The sequence below is a fragment of the Papio anubis genome, chromosome 17 (assembly GCF_008728515.1).
Source record: "Papio anubis isolate 15944 chromosome 17, Panubis1.0, whole genome shotgun sequence".
Taxonomy (NCBI): domain Eukaryota; kingdom Metazoa; phylum Chordata; class Mammalia; order Primates; family Cercopithecidae; genus Papio; species Papio anubis.
Window position 1 is genome coordinate 52,807,101 of NC_044992.1, and position 24,208 is coordinate 52,831,308.

Sequence of the window (24,208 nt, forward strand, 5' to 3'; positions counted from 1 at the left end):
TAGTATCAACTTTGTCTTCTAACCTTTAAACTAACTTATTTTTCAGTTCTAAGAGCTATTCTTGTTTTCTGAATGTTTTCTTTTTAAATTGCATCCTGTGCAATTAAAATACAATATCTTGTTTTAGATCTCTGAGGCCAGTGGCTCACACCTGTAATCCCAGCACTTTGGGAGGCCCAGATGGACAGATCGCTTGAGCCCAGGAGTTTGAGACCTGTATGGGTAACATGGTGAAACCTCGTCTTGACAAAAATACCAAAATTAGCTGGGTGTGGGGGCAGATGCCTGTAGTCCCAGCTACTTGGGAGCCTGAGGTGAGAAGATTGCTTGAGCCCAGGAGGCTGAGGCTGGAGTGAGCCGAGATGGCACCACTGCACTCCTGCCTGGGTGATAGACAAAGTGAGACTCCATCTCAAAAAACAAACCTGTGAATATTATAGAATGCAAAAATGATGTTTTCTTCTGTTCTTTGTTTTGTCTGTTTCCTATGACTTGCCCCTTTTTCCAATTTGTTTACAGGAGGCTTTCCTCAAAGTGGTGATTGCTGGATAGCTATTCATATTTAAGAGCTAAACTATGGGCTGGGCGTGGTGGCTCACACCCGTAATCCCAGCACTTTGGGAGGCCAAGGCGGGCAGATCACAAGGTCAGGAGATCGAGACCGTCCTGGCTAACAGGGTGAAACCCCGTCTCTACTAAAAATACAAAAAAAATTAGCCAGGCATGGTGGCAGGCGCCTATAGTCCCAGCTACTCGAGAGGCTAAGGCAGGAAAATGGCATGAACTCAGTGAGCCGAGATTGTGCCACTGCACTCCAGCTTGGGCAACAGAGCGAGACTCTGTCTCAAAAAAAAAAAAAAGAGCTAAACTATGACTGGAAATTCTGTGTCCAGGAGCTTCTCTATAGGATGATTAGGTAAGACTTGGCTGACTACTGGGGGTCCCTCAAAGGTCAGTATGCGTACATTCTTCCCAGAGAAGAATCTTCCTTCCCAAAGACTATAAAGCCTCGTTGCCAGCATACTGGAGTCAACAGGGTAATGCTTCTGGGTATCTCACCATTTAATAGGGAGACCTCCGCTTAATCCTCTTTTGCAGTATGGCACCTCTCCAGATCAGTCTCGCAATTAATGTTCATTATACTCATGAAAATGCAGTACTAGTACTATCCCCATTTTACTGACGAAGCTATTGAGTCTCACAGATATAAGTCATTTGTGTTCGAGGTCAAATAACCAATACATGATGGAGCCAAGACTGGAAACTGGATCCAGACCCAAATCATATACTGCCTCTCTTTACAAAGAAAAACACATTACTAAAAAAGTTTACTTGGAAAATGGAAGAGGAATAAGTTTTAAACTTATGTCATTAGATTTATAATATACACTCAGTCCATAGATAAGTCTTCAGTAAAGACTAATCATTGAACTTATACACAGATCTTAGAAATTCAGAACATTAAAATAAATGTGCTATCAGGAAAAGATTTTAAGAAACCAAAACAATTTCAATTTGGGTTTGGTAAACATTATACCACTACTGTCAATAAGACACATCAGCCTTTCTCAATGTTACTCATTGTTTTTATCCACCTGCTGTGCCAAGAATGGGCAATGTACCACCACAAGCCAATGCAGATCAAAGAAACAAAGCTGAGACCCTCTGGTACAATTAGCCATTAGCTTAACAGATGAGTGCGCAAAGAATATAAGATAGAAGTACACCTGTGAGTATTCAGATTAAAGGGTAATCATTATTATTATTTGAGGAACCAACTAGGCAAAAATCAAATGCTTATTATCAGACATTTACCAAGTTCCTAGATGAATATGCAACAGACCTTCCACAGAAAGACAGATACAAAAGAGATAATTATAATACAATATGGCAAGGTGGAAGTATTATGCACAAGGATGTCAGGTAGAGGGAAGAAACACGTGGCAGAGAAAGCTTTTTCTGGAGGAGATGATACATGAGTTGAGTCTTAAGGAATGAGTAGGTTGATTAGGAAGATGAAGGGGAAGGACATTCTAAGCCAGAGGAACAGAAATAAATAAGTCCAAGGGCAAAATAACAACAAAAGCTGGGGTGTTGCAGTAATTGCAATCGAGTAAAGACACACATTTTTACTATAACAAAAAGTGGTGCTTTTATACTTAAAGTATTTTTTTAACACTACATTCCAATTGCAAACTTGGGAACACAGTCCTAAAGGCTAAGAGATGCCAAAGGCCACACATGCCGATACCTCAGTATGATTAAAGGTAACTGTTACTTCTCTTTTTCCTTAGCTTTTTAATGTCCCATAGTCCATAATGCAAACTTCCTCATCTTGCTCCTCTCTCACAAAGGACAATGCTGGCCCTAGAAGAGTGGCACTGAGGAAGAAGCTTCTTACTCATTCCAGAAAGCTGGACTTTTAAAATCACTGCCAGTTTCCTCATGAAATGTTCTTACATTAACAGTGACTATGCTCTTCAAAGTGTTGAGAGATTGGGAAATGTACAGCAATTTATAATGGAGACGCTAACTTATGTTTTGCTTTTCTTCTTGTTTAACAAGACTCCAAACACTGCAAAGAGGTCATGACCCAGGCAAGTTCGGGTCTTGACTTGTAAAGCGTCATCTTTAAGAAAACATTGAAAAACATTACCAAATTATTAAGTTGTGCCGGTCCATTTTGTGTATTAATTAGTGGTAATGCTCGTAAGGAAGCTTTATCATGAAAAACAGCTCCAAATGTATTGTGATAAATTGCAAGGGATTCGTCTGAAGGGAAATGCTGCCAGCAGCATGAAATGGGGATGCAGCTTTAAAAATAAAAGTGGTGCTCATCCCAAGAGGGGACCTCCACCTTGCTAATGTGTGGCCACCAGCCTTAATGTCCACAGTGCCCAAACATGCCCCTTGACAGAAAGCAAAAAAAGCAGAGTGATAACCTATTTGGGAAAAAAGAAATTGCTCCCAGCATACTCTTTGCTGAGATTTGCTAGTCCTGATGCTACAAAGAAAGAGCCTAAGTAAAATGACTATCTGCCAATCGGATTATGATAAACATTGTTCCAAGGTTAAATAAGTATTAGTTAACTAATTCTTAGTACCATAAGCAGCAACTCAGGTGAAAACATTTCCATGAAAAAGGCAGGGCTCAGTCAGGTGTTGATCCTTCAAAAAAACACTTCTTTACATGATGAAGAATGAGCGAGTACTAAGCAGCATCTAAGCCTTTTGCCACACAAAGGACCAACCAGATAATCCACACCCTTTCATAGGTCTTGCCCATTGATTGGCCCCAATAAACTGATTTGTAACAAAAGTTCATGTGGAAGAAAGCTTTTTTTTCCTAAATAAAAATGCCACTAATATAATACTGCAGTGAAATGGAAGGGCTGATTTCAACCTATGAACAAAAGTAAAGTCAGTTATGCAGGAAAGAAAGGCCGTTCTTTCCATATCATTCAATGCTGAGCAAGTGTAATACACCCTTGGTAAGAAGAATTAACTGTGAACAATTGAAAACCCTGAAATGGATTAAGAAGTGAGTTTAAAAGTGCAACTCAAAACTGCTATGCGCTGGGGGCATTGAACTTTATCTTCTGCTTATTAGAATCTGATGTTTTTGTAAATGAGAGTGAAATATTTCAGAATATTAAGCATTTGTAAATCTGGTAAGTAAAAGATGAAATAGACATTAGCCAATTGGAGCATTAACAATAATTTACTACTTCTAGGTACTTAATAGAATTATGAGACTTGGTTTGTGCCTTCAAATAAATTACAATTTAGCTTGGAAAACCAAATAAATATTCAGGGAACACAACTAAGTAACATATTCACAAATACAAACTAATCATGGCAGAGGGAACCCGGCATATGGGGACAGTTTCCTGGGGTGGGGTTATCTAGGAAGGTTATCTGTGCAAAGATAATGACAACAAGTAGGCACTGGCAAGGCCCTTGAAAAGAAGGGACAGGTCCTGAATGCACCTAAATCCTATGTGCATGGTAGAAGCAGCTGAGCCAGAGCACCAAGGCTGAAAACGAAGTTGTTTGCAGACACGGGGAGTGGACGACCAGTAAAAGGGACACTCAGGATGCTAACCTAAGGGAAATATTTAATACAAAAAGCAACAGGAAACCAGAAAGGTTCTTGAGGAGGAAGACCTGTGATGGAAAGGAGGGTCCTGGCAGCCACAGGCAGGAGGTCCACCTCGTAGGGGCCTGTGAGGAGCTGCTGCCCCAAGGACAGGCCAGTTGTAAGAGTGAGCATCTCCAGGGACCATGCTGTACCTTTTAACCAGTGTCTTATGCATATGATGTCCTTTCTAAGGCAAGCCCAGGGCTGGCAGAAAGCAAGGGTGAGGCAAGTCCCTGATGGACAGTAGCTTGGTGCAACAGAAGTACAGGCCCCATCACTCACAGCTGTGTGATTTGGGGTAGATTATTTAACTTCTCAGCATCTGTCTCCTCCTCAACCGTAAATATGGGATGAGAAAATTCTACCTACTTATGAGAATGGAGTGTGAGGTGGAAATTGCTGGGGCGGGGTCTCTGCCATCACAGGCCAGAAGGAAAAGAAGCAAGCATCTGAATAGGTGGTCTTCAGAGGAACCTGAAGAACAGTCCTCTGCCTGTGGTGTCAGGAATCCACATGGTTAGGTCAGCTGGGTGAGGGGCGGGATGCCTGAAAATCCCTCTCTTCCCAACAACGAACACAGGGCACTGGCAGCAAATGACTCAGAGAGGCCAAGGTTGGCTCTGGGTTAGAGAAGATGAGAGCTCCCATCTTCAGCTTCACAAGGGTTAATGTGAGGCCCAGAAGAGGCCTGAAGCAAAAGGTCAGACACCCCCTCCGAAGGAGTCATGGCAGTGGGGTGACTCACGGAGAGTCAGAAGGACTCACGGCAGCGTGCGGCCTCAGGGAGAGGCAGCAACTTCTGAGGAGGAAGACGGCTCAGAGCCAAGAGTGAGAAGCTTTCCTGATAGAGGTCCTTTGGTCTATCACTTAACCTGGCTTCATTCTTGAAATGGGAATAATTTTTCATATTTTCTTAGCTTGTATTATTCAACAGAGGACCTTAGAAAAATTCTACCTTGCCATAAAGCTTCTCTGCATTTATCTTCAAGCCTGAATTTTGTTTCTAGCCTGTCAACCCCCAGTGGTAGAAACCACGTATCATCCATCTGTGCCCCCGTAGTACTCAGCATGATGCACCTGGCACACAGAGAGGATTCCTCTGCCTGGAGTGCGCTTCCCTTCCATAGCCACACAGGCCTTTCCCTCCAAGTCAAGGACCTGCTTGAATGTCAGCTTTTCCACAGGCCAACTCAATCCCCATGTACCTCCATTTAAAACTGCAACTCCCCAACCCTTATCCTGCCCTTTCCCTCCTCCAGTTTGGATCACCTTTTACATACTATATACTTTATTCATTTACTATATTTACTGTATTTCTTGCTAGTTCTCCTTCATTAGGACAGGACTTAAGTCGGTTTGGCTTTACTGATGTTTCCAGCACTAGCATAGTGCCTTGTACAAAATGTGAAGTTAAACACACATTGAATGAATGATAATCCCAGTACAGGTTTCAAGGGTAGCAGATCATTCCTTCATTATTACTTTCTGCTCCTAGAGAAATGCACATTATATTAAGTATACAAAAGGAAAATAACTATCATTTCAGAGTCTATACCTCTGAGCCCCAAGTGTTGATAGCAACAAATTTTAAAGAAAATAATCCAGAATGAAAGGCATGTATGCTTCGTGCCAAAGGTTGGCTTATCTCTTTTAATCAATTGATTAGCTATTGACTGGATAATACAGACTTCTCCAGCAGAGGAAAGATAAGATTCATTAGCTGCCATTAACCTCAACTAGTGAGATAACAAGTACTATTGGCCAGTGCAGTGGTTCATGCCTGTAATCTCAACACTTTGGGAGGCTGAGGCGGGTGGATCACGAGGTCAGGAGTTCGAGAACAGCCTGACCAACATGGTGAAACCCTGTCTCTACTAAAAATACAAAAATTAGCCAGGCGTGTTGGTACATGCCTGTAATCCCAGCTACTAAGGAGGCTGAGGCAGAAGAATCACTTGAACCTGGGAGGCAGAGGTTGCAGTGAGCCAAGATGGTACCACTGCACTCCAGCCTGGGCAACAAGAGCAAAACTCCATCTCAAAACAGTAACAACAACAACAACAAAAACCAAGTACTATTAACATCTCCTACAACTCTTGGTTTCCCCAAACCACGGGAAAAGATCAACTACCATTAAAAGCAATCAGGGACAGTGAAGGGAGAGGAATGGGGCCTCTTTGCATGCATTTCTGATTTCTCTTGTTCAAATGTCTGTAACTTTTTTTTTTTTTTGCAGTTAAATGTTTAAGCTGAATACCAAAGGAAGGATGTTTCAAATAAATCATGCCACAACTAGGCAGACAACTATACTTAAACTCTCCATTAGATTTTACCCTGAAGCAAATTCTTAGTCTACTTCTTTGTAACCATCCTCACGGTGCTCCAAGCAGGACAGAAGACAACAAGAGGGGGAATTCATGATACAGATTGAATATGAAATGAGAAACTCAATCCTTAATAATTTAAAACACTATAGGCAAAAGCAGACTTCATGATATTAAAGAATATTTAATTCCAATTTATGAAAAAGACACTGAATCATCAGATTTTACATTGGGAGCAGCTCTTAAAGATTATCTCATTCCCCCAAACCCCCTCATTCTCTGTCTCATTTTGCAGATGAGAAACCTGGGGTGAGAGGTAAAGTGATCTGTCTGAGGCTCTCATGTCCAGTGAGGGAGCTGAAACTACAGTTCAGGCCTCATTGCTATTTTCACTATGCTTTGCTGTCTACTGTTTTTATTTGTGTAATTTTAAACTAGATTTGGGGTCCACTCTTGCCCTTGCCCCTCCAAGCCCCATATCAGCAATGGTTGATCTCTTAATTTGAGTTAGAGAGATTTATTACCTAGAAATAATGACCTCTATGCTCTTAGGAGAAAAGGTTAAATAAATTAAGAAGATACTGAGGTGGGCAGATCACCTATGGTCAGGAATTCAAGACCAGCCTGGCCAACATGGTAAAACTCCATCTCTACTAAAAATATAAAAATTAGCTGGGCGTGGTGGTGCATGCCTGTAATCCCAGCTACTTGTGGGGCTGAGGTAGGAGAATCACTTGAGTCCAGGAGGCAGAGGTTGCAGTGAGCCGAGATCATGCCATTGTACTCCAGCCCAGGCAACAAGAGCAAAACCTGGTGTCAAAAAAAAAAAAAAAAAAAAAAGATAAAGTTGCACCCACCATGCCACAGTATTCTTAACACCTTAAAGGAAGGGTTCTGGCCAGGGGCGGTGGCTCACACCTGTAATCCCAGCACTTTGGGAGGCCAAGGCAGGCGGATCACGAGGTCAGGAGATCGAGACCATCCTGGCTAACACAGTGAAACCCTGTCTCTACTAAAAAAATACCAAAAAAATTAGCCAGGCATGGTGGTGGGTGCCTGTAACCCCAGCTACTCGGGAGGCTGAGGCAGGAGAATGGCGTGAACCCGGGAGGTGGAGCTTGCAGTAAACCGAGATTGCGCCACTACACTCCAGCCTGGGTGACAGAGCGAGACTCTGTCTCAAAAAAAAAAAAGGAAGGGTTCTGTGTAGGCTCTCTCATTAGAAACTTAACTAAGATGACCACACATTAATCAGCAAATCCAAACTCCGCACTTTTGTATCCACAGATTTTCCCTACCTGTCTGAGCTTTTAGCTTGATATACCCTAAATTGACCCCTGTGTTCTAAATTAGGTCAATATTCTCCTTTCTGACTTAATTTCTACCTGTGATTTTTATCCATAGCATTTCTGTTTATTAAAATGCTTTTCCCAGTTTTCTGCCAATTTGCAATTATCTCATGTTCACAATGTTTCAAAATTTGCCTTCTCACCATACTCTGCCCTCATTTAACTCTACAGAGCCCACTTTGCTCCCTTAGGCCCCAATCTTCCAGAACATGAATTCACTATGTCCAATAACAATGCCTTACTTATCTGGAGGCCAATCTGCTAAACAATTTCAACTATCCAGAGCACAGCCAAGAACCAGAAATGAGCAACAATCCTCTCACTCCTAGGACCGAAAAAACAATGTGAGGTTCAAGTAACTTTAAAACTCATAGGCAAGGACAACTTACCCACTAGGCACAGTGCCCAAGGCCTATGAAACTTTGAGGAACCCATGAAAGTATTATTCTAATTTCTTTTAAAATCAGGCCAGGCCTGTAATCCCAGCACTTGGGGAGGCTGAGGAGGGCGGATCACTTGAGGCCAGGAGTTTGAGACCAGTCTGGCCAATATGGTGAAACCTCATCTCTACTAAAAATACAAAAAATTATCTGGGTGTGGTGGTACGTGCCTGTAGTCCCAGCTATTTGGGAGGCTGAGGCACAAGAATTGCTTGAACCCGGGAGGCAGGGGTTGCAGTGAGCTGAGATCGCACCACTGCACTCCAGGAAAAAAAAAAAAATCAGAAAAAAAGAACTTTTTGGTGGAAGACAATATTAATAAGAGTAATATATTCAGCTTTGTACCAAGAGATGGAAAATGTCATTTTTTTTTTTTTTTCAGTAGAGGAAGGTGCCCATAGGAGTCAAAATGGGGCCTTGCTCTTTGGAAGGCCTCTCCAGCTCTCACTGCAGCCCAGTTTTATGTTTCTGTGTTTTTTCGAGACAAAGTCTCACTCTGTTTGCCAGGCTGGAGTGCAGTGGCATGATCTCCACTCACTGCAGCCTCGACCTCCTGCGCTCAGGTGATTCTCTCACTTCAGTCTCCCAAGCAGTTGGGGATTACAGGTGTGCACCATCACGCCTGGCTTTTTTTTTTTTTTTTGAGACAGAGTCTCGCTCTATCGCCCAGGCTGGAGTGCAGTGGCGCGATCTCGGCTCACTGCAACCTCCAACTCCAGGTTCAAGAGATTCTCCTGCCTCAGCCTCCTGAGTAGCTGGGACTACAGATGCCTGTCACCATGCCTGGCTAATTTTTGTATTTTTAGTAGAGGCGGGGTTTCACCATATTGGCCAACTGGTCTCGAACTCCTGACCTTGAATGATCCACCCACTTTGGCCCCCCAAAGTGCTGGGATTACAGGCATGAGCCACCATGCCCGGTCTTTTTTGTATTTTTAGTAGAGACGGGGTTTTGCCATATTGCCCAGGCTGGTCTAGAAGTCCTGGACTCAAGCGATCCTCCTGCCTTGGCCTCCCAAAGTGCTGGGATCATAAGCGTGAGCCACTGCACCCGACCACAGCCTAGTTCTCTTACTGTATGAACAGCTCATGAATCCTGGTGGTTGCCTGCCTTAATTTATAGCAGATGAAAGCAGCAAAATGGAAAAAGGAGTCATCAGAGGCAGGCCAGCTGACACAATTCACTTGGATCCCGCAAGTAACAGCTGATAGCAAAACCACTAAAAAAAGAAAAGGTACACAAAACTCAACAAACAGGGCACACTGTAGCTACCTAACAGGCACCAGGACAGAGTCCTGTATATTCCAACAGTTCCTGCTGAGTCCCACTCATGAAAATACTGACCCACCAATTATGGTTTGTTATGATGGTCCTTATTCATTAACATAGCATTTATTATACTTTGCTTCAGACACTAAGAATGTACATAGCAATTGTTTTCCTCTTAAAAAAGGCTAAAGTATAACAATTGATATTTAAAGAGGTTAAGCTTCAGTCATTTAGAAAAAATGAAGCCTATAATTTCTTATGAATTCCTATTCTTCCCTCCAGTGAAACTATGCCATATGAAGCCTAAGATAAGTACACAGAACATATCCTCAAATTCTCAAGTATCATTTTGTACGTTAATTAAAAAAATTTAGGCTGGGTGTGGTGGCTCACACCTGTAATCCCAGCACTCTGGGAAGCTGAGGTGGGTGGACTGCTTGAGCCCAGGAGTTTGAGACCAGCCTGGGTAACATGGCAAAACCCTGTCTATACAAAAAATACAAAGATTAGCTGGGGTGGTGGTGTGCACCTGTTGTCCCAGCTATACCAGAGGCTGAGGTGGGAAGATCAATTGAGCCCAGGAGGTAAAGGCTGCAGTGATTGAGACTGCGTCACTGCACTCCACCCTGGGCAACAAAGCAAGACCCTGTCTCTAATAGTAATAATAACAATAATAATATGCTAATTTTGGCATAGGTAAATCCTTCACCTTCTCTCTCCATTGCTGCAGCACTCAAATTCCTTAGCATGGCACAATGGCCCTGACTAAATCTTCATTTTACTAATCTTTCAAGACCAGGATCAAGAACTACTATTTGTGAATGATTTGCACATCTTCTCAGATAAAATGGACCACACTTTCCTTTATGTTCCACTGGAACCACGTAACATATAAAACCTAACTACATGCATCATGTTTTCATATCTTTCTCCCACACTGGATTGTGACAGGAACACCAGTTACCTTCTGCATGGATCAGAAACACACACACACACATCACCCCCCCCAGGTGAACAAATTAGAAAAAAGCAATCATCTGGGTGAGTGTGGCCACCCTTGCTTCCTTCCCCAAGCCCCAGCACCTTGTATGAGCTAAAGGCACCCCCTTCCTCTTGTTCAGGACTAGGTTTGCTAGAGAAATCCCTCAATGTAAGTCTGACCAAAATATGGGATATGCTGATGCTAAAAAATTACATGATTTTTTCTGAAATTTAAATTTAACTGAGTATCCTATATTCCTATCTGCTAAATCTGGTAATCTTACTCAGGGCAGATTCAGTTTCAAACCAGGGTGGACTCCTTGGGGGCAGCATGTGGGCTGGATGTTAACCTTCATTTGCTACTTGACCTGTGCCCACCTTGTGCACAAACTTCACAATTGAACAGTGTTCTTGGACTATGAGCTGTCTGAGGGCAGGTACAATGTCTTATTCATCTTTTTATCTCTATACTGAGAAGGATTTCTTAAATGTACATCCTAATAAAAGCAGATGTTCCTTAAAGAAATGTTTTAAACTTTTATGTCAAAAGAAATATTTTTGGTGAAAAAGAAACTTCCAATCTCCTTTCAATGAAGCTTAAGACAACGTCACCATTTATCTTGGTTAACTTTAGTCACATTGGCATTCAATCATCGTAAGTTTAGATGGGGAGCATGGCACTGAGCCAAGTGCCAGGTGGGCTTCCCAGGGCAACTGTGAGAGTTAGGAGGCACTTGCACACTTTTACTCCAAAACCCACAGCATATTTCATATAGTCAATTAAACCTTAAGTCATAAAAAGAACAAGGTTAAAAATATATTATATATAGACGAGTTTAGATATAAAGGTAGTCTCATTTAACTCTAGTGGTTAACAGTAAATTAGTACCAAAGAAATGGAATTAAGGAATTTTGACAGTTATACTGCTAAGTTAAAAATAATTGTATATACATTTTTTTATTTTTTCCTGATTGTCAAAGTAATATATGCTTATTGTAGAAAATCTGTAAAGCACAGGAAACAATAAAGCAAAATAAAAAAGAAATCACCTATAATCCTACCATCCAAGATCAACAGGGTGAGGGCCAGGGCTTCTGGCCATTGTGAGAGCCCCAAGGACACAGGAAATCTCCAAAGATCTGCATTCTTGTTTCTGGGACAGAAAGGTAGGAAAGAAACGGTGAAGTACCACTTTGTTGCACCATGAGTTAAGAGAAAAGGGGAACTTCGGCCACAAGCCAACAGGTGGTGGCAGGGAAAGGAAGCAGGTGGGCCAGTCCCTGGAGGCTGAGGACAAGTGTGACACGGTGGTGGCCTACTGATCTTGGCAATTCCTGTCTCCACTTCCTACTTCTTTTTACAACAGGAATCCCTAATCCCCAGACCAGAGTATTTGTCTTAGATTGTAGGAAGCTTCCAAATTTCAGTGAACAAGAGGTGGGGAAGCAGGTTTCCTTTCTCAGTACTGCAAATGAGGAAGTTGGGTTCAGGCATTCCAAAGTGGGAGCTCTGAACTCATTTCCTATGGTAACTTCCTCTATATAGCAGTTATTATACGTTCTTCAGTTTTCCTATCTTACAAGCTGAAAAGGTTCTGTGGACTATCCAAAGGCAATTCTTTTTTTTTTGTTTGTTTGTTTTGTTTTTTGAGATACAGTATCACTCCATCCACCCAGGCTAGAGTGCAGTGGTACAATCTCAGCTCACTGCAAACTCCATCTCCTGGGTTCAAGCAATTCTCCTGCCTCAGCTTCTCGAGTAGCTGGGATTACAGGTGCACACCACCACATCCAGCTAATTTTTGTATTTTTAGTAGAGATGGGGTTTCACTATGTTGGCCAGGCTGGTTTCGAACTCCTGACCTCAAATGATCCACTCGTCTCAGCCTCCCAAAGTGCTGGGATTACAGGCATAAGCCACTGTGCCTGGACAGCTCACGTAGTACACCAGTTTACAAAGGGCTTCACTATACATTATCTTAGTTGACCCTCAACAGAGTAGGTAACACAGGAGGAATTATCTCTATTTTACAGATGAAGAAATAGACACCAAGAAATTAAGGGATGTTCAAGGCTATAAAGCCAGATGACACATGAGCTAAGACTTAGGTTTGTTTTTTTTTTTTTTAAACCTCAAGTTCAATACAGAGTAAGTTCTACAGAAAGGGTGCTCTTAACTACAGTCATGGCACCCATGGAATACTACAATGCTATAATCCACACCTTTCAAAGCTAATGGAATGCCACAGTAACTTATTTAAGGCAATGGAGCTGGAAGAATACATTCTAGCAATGAAAAAATATTTTGTCTCAACACTATTAGCATTTTTCTGATGATTAAAATTTAAATATTTAATTTTGAGTTATCAGAAAATGGCATATATATAATTTATTCTGGTATCAATATCTGCTATAGATGTGCTCTACCAAAACCAAAACAAAACCCTATTTTGAAAATTTGATTTTATTCAGCAGATATCTGTAGCAACGTTTTATAAAAGAATTTATTTCACTGTTTTTTGTTGTTTGGTTTTTAGAGACAGAGTCTTGCTCTATCACCCAGGCTAGAGTGTGGTGGCGGGAATCAGCTTACTGCAGTCTTGAACTCATGGGCTCAAGATCCTCCTGCCTCAGCCTCCTGAATAGCTGGGTCTACAGATGCTCACCACAACATTCGACTAACTTTTTTTTTTTTTTGTAAGGATTGGGTCTCACTATGTTGCCTAGGCTGGTCTTGAACTCCTGTCTTAAGCAATTTTCCTGTCTTGGCCTCCCAAAGTGTTAGGATTACAGGCGTGAGCCACAATGTTTGGCCTATTTCACTGTTTTTGATACATCTGAAATTAATCTACATATATATATACTCTCTCTATGTATATGTATTTTCTTTAATACCGTATATCTGTGTAGTCCACAGGTTTACAAAGGGCTTCACTAGGCATCATCTTAGTTGATCACTATACATTCACTATCTTTCTGTCCAGAAAACAAGAACACACATCTTTGAAGATTTCCTTTTGTCCTCAGAGATATGTATATATATACATACACATGTTCAATTTACATAGGACTTTCCAAGAAAATCTACTATACTAAGCAAAGTATACCTAAAGAGAATATTACAAATATAGTAGCCATCTAATATCAGTGACTTAATAAGCAGGCCACTAAGCTGTCAATCGTCATAGTTTTCTCTTTTTTTTTTTTTTTAAATAAAAGAAATGAAGCCCAATGCAAAAGTCACCACATCAGTGGATTAAAATTAATGTGTCTGGCAAAATGACTAAGCCTCTTTCCTAAAGTGGTTATATATCTTACTGAGTCATATCATAGTCATTAGCCAGAGTTAATTTCGAACAAATAGATGGAGAGATACTCATGTTTAGGCCTGCATTATGTGGAGTCTCTTCCATTTTCTGCTTATTTCACTAAAGCAACCCAAAGCCTGAAGAGCTGCTTAATATTATCAAGATACCAAGACGTCCTAATAACCATATCTGAAGTAAGACTGCTAAGATGTCATGTTAGGACTACACGAAAAGCAATGTTGTCTAGAGACTGCTGATGTTAAAAACAAAACTCATGCAGAAACAAGTGTGTCTGCCCAAGTCCCCATCCTGAGAATGCTGACAGTTTCTTGTTGGTTCACACCTTAGGTCCTCCAAGCTTTAAGCTGTATTTCTCTTACTAGGTAATATTCCTAGGTGTCAGAGGAGCGAGGAAGTTACTATTCTCAAAAACATCATAAAATTTAGCCAAAACACTAATAACTGTTAGGTCTGAGTTCTACTTCAGTAATACTGCTATGAAGTTAGAGTGGTTAATTCTTTTTTTGTAAAAGTTTAACGTTTCCAAAGAGTTTTCCAACTGTTGAGCTTCACATGAGTTATATATGGACTAAGATAACCCCTGCCAGCTGTCGGGAGGGCCAGACCCTTGGCCAGTTGTGAGTGGCCTCATCCACTTACCCAAGTGTATCATCAGATGTTACCATTTCATATGCACCATGATCTAAAAAGGTTGGGAAGCACTGAACTGAGGAAGGATTGCTCCTCCATAAATTACAAGGTTACCCTGTTACATACAGATGAGGTTTTCCAGTTTGATGCACAAAAGTGTCAAACCCAGCATTAAACAGTGAGGTTAATGGGCTTAACTACTCTCACACTTGTTGAGGAAGCTGGGAAATCATGTCATTTTACAGCCCAAGGAGCTCCTTTTCAGACACTTTGTCTCCCAAAAAGAAAAAAAAGGTGGCAGAAGAGATCTATGAGGAAAATAATCAAGCCACTGGTGCTGCAGGCTGCAGGAAGAGTTACCTGGCCTTACCACTCACTACTGCTTCCTCCTTGACATTAAGACCAAGGCTTTCATCCTCCTGATCTTGAAAAGCACATTCCCCTCAACTTCCATAAATTTGCAAAACTTGAAAAGAGCCCCAGTGTCATCAAGTAAAAGAGACGGCGTTAGGAATCTCACTGGAAGGAGGGGTGTCTTCAAGCCTCTCACTGCTAAGCCGGACATTTCCTAACACTGGACAAATTGTACGTCCAGCTCAGGGAGGGTGAACTGCAGTGGTCTTTTACCCTCCAAGCCAATTGTTAGCTTTTCACAGGAATCAGCAGGGAAGCACATGTGAAACCTCTGTGTGACGGTGAGCACCCCCATGCCTTGTGTGACTCTGCATGTAGATGAAGCAGGCTGGGAGCTTTCTTAGCTGCTGCTGCTGAGTTCTCAGAGAAGCCCTTTTCTCCGGCTTGGCTCCCTGCTGGGACAGCCCTTTTCAATTTTTCTATCCCCTCTCGATCTCTTCTCCTGCAGAACACAGGGAAACTTGATTGAAATAAAGACCTAGGGAACATGTTTTATTTTCTCCTGTTCAATCCATTTTAGAAAAGCTTTTAATTGGTTTTAAAAAGATGCTAAACAAAATGTGATGATGTTTTTCAGTCTTCACGAACTACAGATACCACTTTTTATACTTTCAAAGGGCTAATAAATCAATCATGAAATTAACTCTGCAGCTAAATTTAAAGCAAATCCACTGAATACCAGGTTCATTAAAAATCTATGCATTTACTTAGAAAAATTTAAAATTCAAACAAAATTATCCTAGTAACTGAAATCTGACTTGAATTTTTAGTTCTACACTGAAAATCCAAGACTAAGGCAATCACAAAGGGAAAAAAGGAGGGCTTGGGAACCAGTTTTAATAAGCCAATTTACAAGAAGGAAGGGGTGGTGGGGGAGGGGAGGAAGGAGAAAAGAGAATATCTGGATACATAACAACATAGTGCCCCTGAAGGGATTCTTTTATTTGAGTATGTGCACACATGCACACACAATTTTTCTGTGTGAAAGCTGGAAATTCAACAAATGCAAAACTGAGGATTCAGTGACTGATATGATTACTGTATTGTGTGTAAAGTGTAGTTCCTCCTTTTAAAGAAAAATGCTCACAACTTCTGTTTTCTTACCAGTAATAAATATTTTTCTACCACTCTAAGCATTTCTATAATATTTAGCTGAATATACCTTTAATATTTAACTAAAACATCTGAAAAACCTATATGCTAATGGTTTGATAAAGTGAATCCTTCCACTTTACAATGACTAATATTCTTGACACTTGGATCAGCCTGAAAATTTCCCCTTATTTTCTTGAGAGAATATAAACATTTTAAAAAGCAAGGTGGTATGACAAAGCACATTTTTATTTTGTTAAATATATGCCAACTAGAAATACTACAAATATTAATTTATCCTGCCACTGATTCATGTATACTGCAGGTAATCTGGCAGTCCAGGTCAGAGTCACCAAATTCTGATTAATGACCAGATGGTGTTCCCTTCAGAGAGAACCCCTGCCATTTCCAATCACTAAGGCAACCACATCTCTTACTTCTTACATATTTCTATATTCTTCCTCTTCAGTCCTCAGATACATTCATTCCATGTTCTTTTTAAATGATCCAATTCCTTTTTCTCCCAAGCTGGGCCATGTACCTTGGATGCTCACCCCTCACTTCTAACTCTATGTCTCCTTTCATCATTTAAGTAGCTTCTAAATCACGTCTAAAAAACATAACCGCTTGAGATATGATTCACAGAGCACACAGTTTACCCATTTAAAGTGTACAATTCAGTGTTTTAGTATATTCACAGATAGACACAACACCACCAAAATCAGTTTTCCAGCATTTCTGTCACTCCAAAAAGAAACTCCATCCCCATTAGCAGTGACCTCTCGTTCTTCTCATTCTCCCCTCCCAGCCCTAGGCCATCCCAAATATACTTTCTGTCTTGATAGATCTGCCAATCCTGGACATTTCACATAACTGGAATCATCCAATACGTGGTCTTTCTGACTGGCTCCTTTTGCTTAGCATGTTTTCAAAGTTCATTCATGTTGTAGCATGTATGGTACTACCTTTTTTATTGCTGAATAATATTCCATTATATGGATATACCAGATTTTATAAGATAAACATTTAGTTATGAATAATGCTGCTATGAATACTCACATATAAGCTTTCATGTGGACATACGTTTTCATTGCTTGTAGGTGTATACTCAGTGGAATAGCTGGGTTATATGGTAACTCTATGCTTAACCTCTTGAGGAACATTCTCACCGGCAGTGCATACAGGTTCCAATTTCTCCACATCTTCACCAGCACTTTTCATTATCTGACTTTTTGATGATAGCCATTCTAGCAGGTATGCAGTGAGTGGTATCTCACTATTGGTTCTGACTTGCATTTCTCTGACAACTAATGATGTTGAGTATCTCTTCTTATACTTATTGGCCATTTGAACTTTACTTATTTTTGAATGTTTTCACTCTTATCATGCCCTGTCTAAATATAAACTCCAGCAATACAAAAACCCTTAATTAAGCCCACTAAAATGAAATGACACTAAAAAAATTTTTTTGTTGATAAGGTATTGGTGAATCACGTATGTATAAACCTCTATGCCATAGGCTGTGAGATTTAAAAGCATAAGATAATGTTCCTTCCCTCAAAAATCTTACAATAAGTTTTACAACACAGAAAAAATTATTCTTAAATCTTAGTGTGGCAGGTCATTCGTTAATAGTTTCTGTTTATTTCTGTTAGCATCCACTTTGGATCACAAATGCTTCTTAGCCAAGGGGGTGTACCTCTGTTTAAATCAATGTGTATAGTATTTAACAATGTAAAGAACAAGAAGTACAAGACAGCATTGAAGTTATTCTTCCTTCTCCCAAGTGACTTTTAGCATAAATTATTTTCAGCTAAAAAAAGAAATATTTTAAGAAATAAATTTAAATGCCTAGAAAAAGTCCCACATTCTAATAGGTTTTAAAATTAATATGCTGATATGATAAAGTTTTTTTGTGTGTGCATGATATATGTAGACACTGGGGGGTAATTATTTCTGTTTCAGCAACTTTAGATATATATATTTTACTTATTTATGAAAATACTGGAGGAATCATGATATATGTAGATATTGGGAGGTAATTATTTCTGTTTCAGCAACTTTAGATATATATGTTTTACTTATTTATGAAAATACTGGAGGAATCATGATATATGTAGATATTGGGGGGTAATTATTTCTGTTTCAGCAACTTTAGATATATACGTTTACTTATTTATGAAAATACTGCAGGAATCAGAGAAAGAGAAAAAACACTCATTTCTCTAACTTCACCCTTAGTATAAGCTAAGACTCCAATTATTAGGAATGATGGTTTATGCAAAGCTGATTTAAAAATCCTTCCACAATACATATATGTTGTAAATTTTCAAGACTGTTATAGGTTATGTTTCTTCTCACTATTTTAGAAGTTAAAAAAAAACTCTAGGAAAACCAAGACAAGTCCTTTACTTTTAAGTGCAAAATACACGCACGTATGTAACTGTTAAATTAAAAATTAGATTCACCAGTTTAAGAGTAAATGTTTTCCTTACAGATTAGTTTCTATTTCTGACTTTAAATATGAGATTCTCATACAGACATTAAGATGCTTTTCAAGTCAGTGTTTAACTGCTTTGTACCTGCCTTTGATTGGCATTTTTCAAGGTTACAGCATGCAGAATCAATCAAGAGAACTCATGTCTTGTGACACAGCCAAACATGCTCTGGCAGCCTCTACATAATTAACATATTTAACCAATCTTCATAGGTTGGTTTTAAATTTGTTAACCTACCAAAATCACAAGTCTCTAATAGCCACATCAGTAAAAATGCAACCACAGGAACCAAGATCCTGGCTATAAATTCACTCCTCAAAAGTGCCACATGACCCAAGAAAAATAACTCCAGATCATCTGTTAAAAATAGTTTTTTTTTTTTAACTGCCCAAAGAAAATAAACTTAAATATCCCCATAAACAAATTTTTAGGAAAACCCATGAAATTATAAATGAAACAAATGGGAACACATTCAATGCCTTCTCTATTAATAGCATAATCTCCCTTGGGAGTTGGAGGTGGTAGGGATCTGTAATGTGGTGGGAAACTTACAGAACAACAAAATACAATGCTAATTGTTGGATCCCACACAGAAACTGTGGGATTTTGATTTCTTCAGAAAAGGAATGGAAAAATTATGTTGAGAAAATAATTTACCTTAAGCAGAAGTCAAGACCAGATGACCTTTCAAAATCCTTTCAACAACAGAATTTTATGTTTATGATAACCTGCTTATTTAGAGACTGCATCATTATATGCAATTTACTGAAAAACCCTTTGTTAAAATATTCCATATCAGTAGTAGTATTTTACCTGAGGAGGTGCCTTTTTCAGTAAAACGAGAAGAGCCTGTAAAACAAGATTTGAAAATCGAGGGCCAATAGGGACATAATCTGGAAAAGAAATATTATTATGTTTAGGGATTTGATTCACATGTACATATTCCAAACATTCAGTTTCTTTTTTGAATCAAAAGTAAACAGTCCCTACATAAGCAGAATACATATAGAAAAAGAAAAAAATTTTTAAAGAGTAAACAGTCTCAAATAACAGTCATACAACTATTTATAATAAGAAAAAATATCTCTAATAACCTAAATGCTTAAAATATAAGAACACTTATCTGTAATTTTTTTTTTGAGACAGGGTCTTGCTATGTTGCCCAGGCTTATCTTGAACTCCTGGGCTCAAGCAACCTTCCTGCCTCAGCCTCCCAGTTAGCTGGGATTATAGGTTACCATAATCCCACTGTACTCGGCTCTATAAATGTTTTGAAAAAGCTTCTAAATATTCACTTTGAGTTCATGTAGACTTTTTTCCTGGGATTATTTTAGAGGAAAAAAAATCCCAGGTGTATTTACCAAGCATTTCTAAGAAGTTACTGCAAACCATGGCAGTTCAGTACACTGATACTAAAACATGATGTTAGAAAATGGGCAAAGGGGAAAATAAGGAATTTCAATAAAACTGAAACAATGGCAGAACCACTAAGATTGGCCCTCAGATGGTAAGGAACAGATAACTTTCTAAGAGAACATCCTACCTGTTAAACATTTACCAATAATTCAAGATTCAGCGTAAATGCCACCTGCTTAGTTTTCTCTGCATACTGCATATGCACCCCTGCCCTGTGCTTAGAGCTACTTTCAGGCCCCTGAGGTCAAAACTGATCCCTCCATTTTTAGACTGTCTACCAGATGAGAACAGTGGGAAGGAAAATAAAAATAAATAAATAAAAACCAGAATATCCAAAATACATGGCACATTCTACTTTGCATTAACATTTGCCAACATATGTTATAAAGACATGCAGCATCTTCTTTTTCTGAGACTCTAACACTTCTACCAGAGGAGGAAGGGCTCAGCAAGTGCTTGTTGAATAAATGAGCAAGCATGTACAGATGATAACCATTCATACCGGTGAAATGTACTCAGAGGGCACACATTTCTGACATGGTAGTGTTGCTATGACCACACACCTCAATTGTGTCAAGATAAAGGAATTTACACAGAGCTATAAGTTTGTGCCTAAAAACTTTTAAAGAAATCATCCCATAAACTGGGCTGAGATGTATCAAACCTAGGAGACCCAAAACCCACTATCAATTTATGGAGACCTCACAGATACACCAGCTTTGCTTTATAACAAACACTGCCAAAACTTAAAAAAATAAATAACAGAGGACCAAAAGCAAGTCTGAAAATGATGGGAAAAATGCAGTAAGAAGAGTTAGCTTGAAATCATGACTACAGCATTATGGACAGCTTAAGGAAGAAGGGATTATTCAGACACTGGGTAGTATTTTCAGATGTTATTAAGTCACCAGGTGGGTTTCTATTTCAATAGAGTTTATTACCCCTTCCTGAGCCATTGTTGTAATGAATTTATGTCAGACTGATTTAATTTTACAGTGAAATTAAATTAGCAACAACTTTCTGGCACTTCCTTGCCGTTTATTTCTTATGAGTTAAGTGCCAGGACCAAGTCTTTTTCATGTTTGTATCCTGTAGGAGTGCACTTCAACACAGGAGATATTTAATACATATTTTAAAAATTACTATAGAGCACTTTTAACTTACAAGATTTTTTCAATATTTACTATCCCATTTTTGTCTTCACAATTACTCTGTGGGGTAAGCAAGAGAGGGATTATAGTCTCTGTTTTGTAAGAGCAGAAACTGAGGTGCAGAGAGCTTACAACTTCTGCCCTTAGTGTTTTAGTGAATTTGCGGATTTCACTGTGATCCTAAACCCTTCTTTCATTAGCTCTGTCAAAGTTCACAAGTGGATTTCTGAGCTATAGGCAGCTCAGAGGTCCTAAATAACAGATATACCCATCAATGAAAATTATTAATCATTTACTATGGCAAGCGCACACTGGAGGATACAAAATGAGACGTGGGCCCTTACAAGAAAGCAGTTTATAATGTTGTTAATAGTCACAGGGCATATTAAAACGAATACTATCACTGATGTCAGCTATTTAAGAGATGTTATATTTCCTTATAAGACAAAGAAAGGTATTTCTATTGCTCTACAGTTTATAAATACCTGTTAATTTTCTCTTGTAACTTTTGAGATATTAGCTGTAATGTGGCAAAGATAATACAACAGCAGAAGTTAGGACTCACCAAGCAATCTCTCAATGTCATCCACAACCACACAACTGAGCTGGGATTTGTATGCATCATCAAAGATCTGAAAGAAAACAAAGTCATTTATTATCTCACTGTCCTCCATAGTTATGACAAGTTCCAAGAAGTTTAGTTATTTCTTGAGCAATACTAAACAAAGCACAGGAAAACAGCAACACTTTGGACTATAATAAATTAGAATTGACACAACTGGATCACAGCTGAAGAGAGAGCAGGCTAAGGCTGTTTTCAGCACTAACAGCTGTGTGTGTCACACCTGGGCATGCTGGGGACTAGCTGATCATTAATCAACTGACACGTCCCAACACTTCTATCACACTGGTCTCTGGTATCTGTGTCAGGAGCAGGACTTTAGTGTCCTGCAGGACACAAGAGCTAGATGGAGCCATAAGAAAGGTGTAAAATAAAACTGGATGTCATTTTACTGTCTGTAGGAATTGTGGCTCTGTTAAGCAGAAATAACACCAAAAGATCAGAATTCTGTCAACTCAAATCAGACCGTAATGGTAAAAGAGTTTACAAAAGAATTAAAGGTTGAGTATGAAGGATCAGATAGATGTACGTATAAAACTAGACAATAGATATGAATGCACTGTCTTAAGATGGACAAGGAAATGAGAATGAAATTAAGCAGTGAAGGAACTGTTTTAGCCTGGCAAGGATGCAGTAATTTCAAATCAGATAGAAGAATTAGCTTAACTGCAAGTTGAATAGAAGTACTCAAGGCCTTGAGACTAGCCTTTTTGGAAATGAAGGTCCTATTCCAGAGACTATAGGTGGGGCTCAGGAAATCGCATTGGTGTCATGAGTAAGAATTAGTTTCTGCATCCCAGCCCAGTCTCTCTGGTTGATAACCAAGCTCAGTACATCAAGATAGTAAACCCTATCCCCACCCACACCAACATCTTGCTTGGAATGGCATATATTCCTTTCTGGGTATCTTTTAACCATTGAAGATTTATAATTAGGTACAGAAATAAAATCAAACTCACGATATTATTTTTCATGTTAGGTTTAAAAACAACCTGTGTATACTTGGTTTTTAAAGTATTCCTAACAATTAAGAAATGTTACCATAATAGAGTCTCACTGTGACCATCTTGATTCAGTTCCTTCCTTACATCTTTCCTGGCATAAATACGGACAATTTCTTCAGATATTTAATCAGGTCAACCCCTCTGGTGAAAATGCTTTCCTATGCACCATCCCTTTACCCCCTAATCACCCTCCTACACTCTGTCTAAACCCCATCTATCCTTTCATCCTAAGCTATCTGTCTCCCCACTGCACCGTGAGGTGGATAAAAGCTTTACTCTGTTCGTGTTACGTCTAGTGCCCAGCACAGAACAGAATTCAGTAATGATGTCTGCTCTATAGGTTCAATGGTTGAATACAAGTTTCAATTCAATCTTGCCATAAATCACTTGTCTTCTCCTTTGGCACAGGATTTTGTATATTACGTGTATATATTATTGATGCATTGTACTGTTCTTGTATTATACTAGATTGCAAGCCCTCAGATGGCAAGTACTGTCTTAATTACCTCTGTATCCTCATATCATTTAATATAATGCCTTATTAGAGAGTAATTAAGAGGTATTTACTAAAAGAATAAATTTATGCATTTTAAATTCAAGTAGAAATATTGAGTGAGAAGTTGGAGATATCTGATTGAAGTCAGGGAATGGAAATCACTCTCAGGACTGCTGAAACCATCACAAAGGATGCGATCTTCAAGGAGAAATGGTAGAAGAAGAAAAAAGGCCTAAGGACTGAGTCTTGGAGTGCTGCCTTATTCATTCACTCACTCAACAAATATTTTTGAATTCTTACATTAACGAAGGCACTGCAGAGGATAATAAATAAGACAAAAATGATCCTACTTTCACAAAAGTTAGAGTTGGGGAAGCAAGTCACATGTAATTATAATAAAGCATGACATTATTAGGCTAGGGGAAATACAAGATGATATGGGGGCACAGGGTAGGCAGTATTTCCCCAGTGCCTTGGAAGTTAGGCATAACTATGGGGCTTGCTTTACTTAATGAAATACGAGGGAAATATACCCCTTTCTGAAAGAAGCCTTAGGAGTCACTGCATGATTCACCACATTCCTTTTCCTGCCTTGGCTATCATGGAATCACATGTAAGATGGGGTCTCCCATTAACTATTAGCTTGAGTCTCTGAGAAAATATAATGAACAGAATGCACTGTCTCAGCCATGATGGAGATATAGTAGGTGAATAAAAAATAAACTTTGTTGTGTTAAGCCACTGAGATTTTCGGGTTGTTCTTTAATGCAGCATAACTCAGCCTATCTTGACTCTTAAATGGACCTAGGGAGACAGGACAGTCTCCTAAATTTAGGAAGTGATACTTAACCTGAGACTTGAAGCATGAACAACAGTTAACCAGTGGAAAGGGTGGAAGAAAGTGTTCTAAGGAGAGTATACTGAAAATTAGGAGACACAGAGATGTGAACATTCAGGGACACTGCAGGAACGGTCAATAAGAATTAAAATAAAGTGGTGTTGGTGTCAATGTCAGTGGAGTGGTAGGCGAGATGAATTAGAAGAGGTGATG

The 24,208-nt window shown here is 39.4% G+C and overlaps 1 protein-coding gene across 10 annotated transcripts in view; it reads right to left on the reverse strand.

The window, feature by feature from the left end:
- The window catches only part of NSF (N-ethylmaleimide sensitive factor, vesicle fusing ATPase), a 160,206-nt gene that overhangs the window by 10,222 nt on the left and 125,776 nt on the right, over nt 1–24,208 (reverse strand). For 6 of the 10 annotated variants that reach the window (XM_021928364.2, XM_009190902.2, XM_021928362.2 and 3 more), the window contains 2 exons: nt 21,601–21,667; nt 19,282–19,361 (listed from right to left, as the gene is read on the reverse strand). In XM_021928364.2, the coding sequence (XP_021784056.1) occupies nt 19,282–19,361; nt 21,601–21,667 (147 nt within the window). Of the gene's footprint in view, nt 1–11,555; nt 11,660–13,693; nt 15,321–19,281; nt 19,362–21,600; nt 21,668–24,208 lie in introns of those variants that run through there. The other 4 variants (XR_002517891.2, XR_002517890.2, XM_021928366.1 and 1 more) reach the window with 3 other exon arrangements.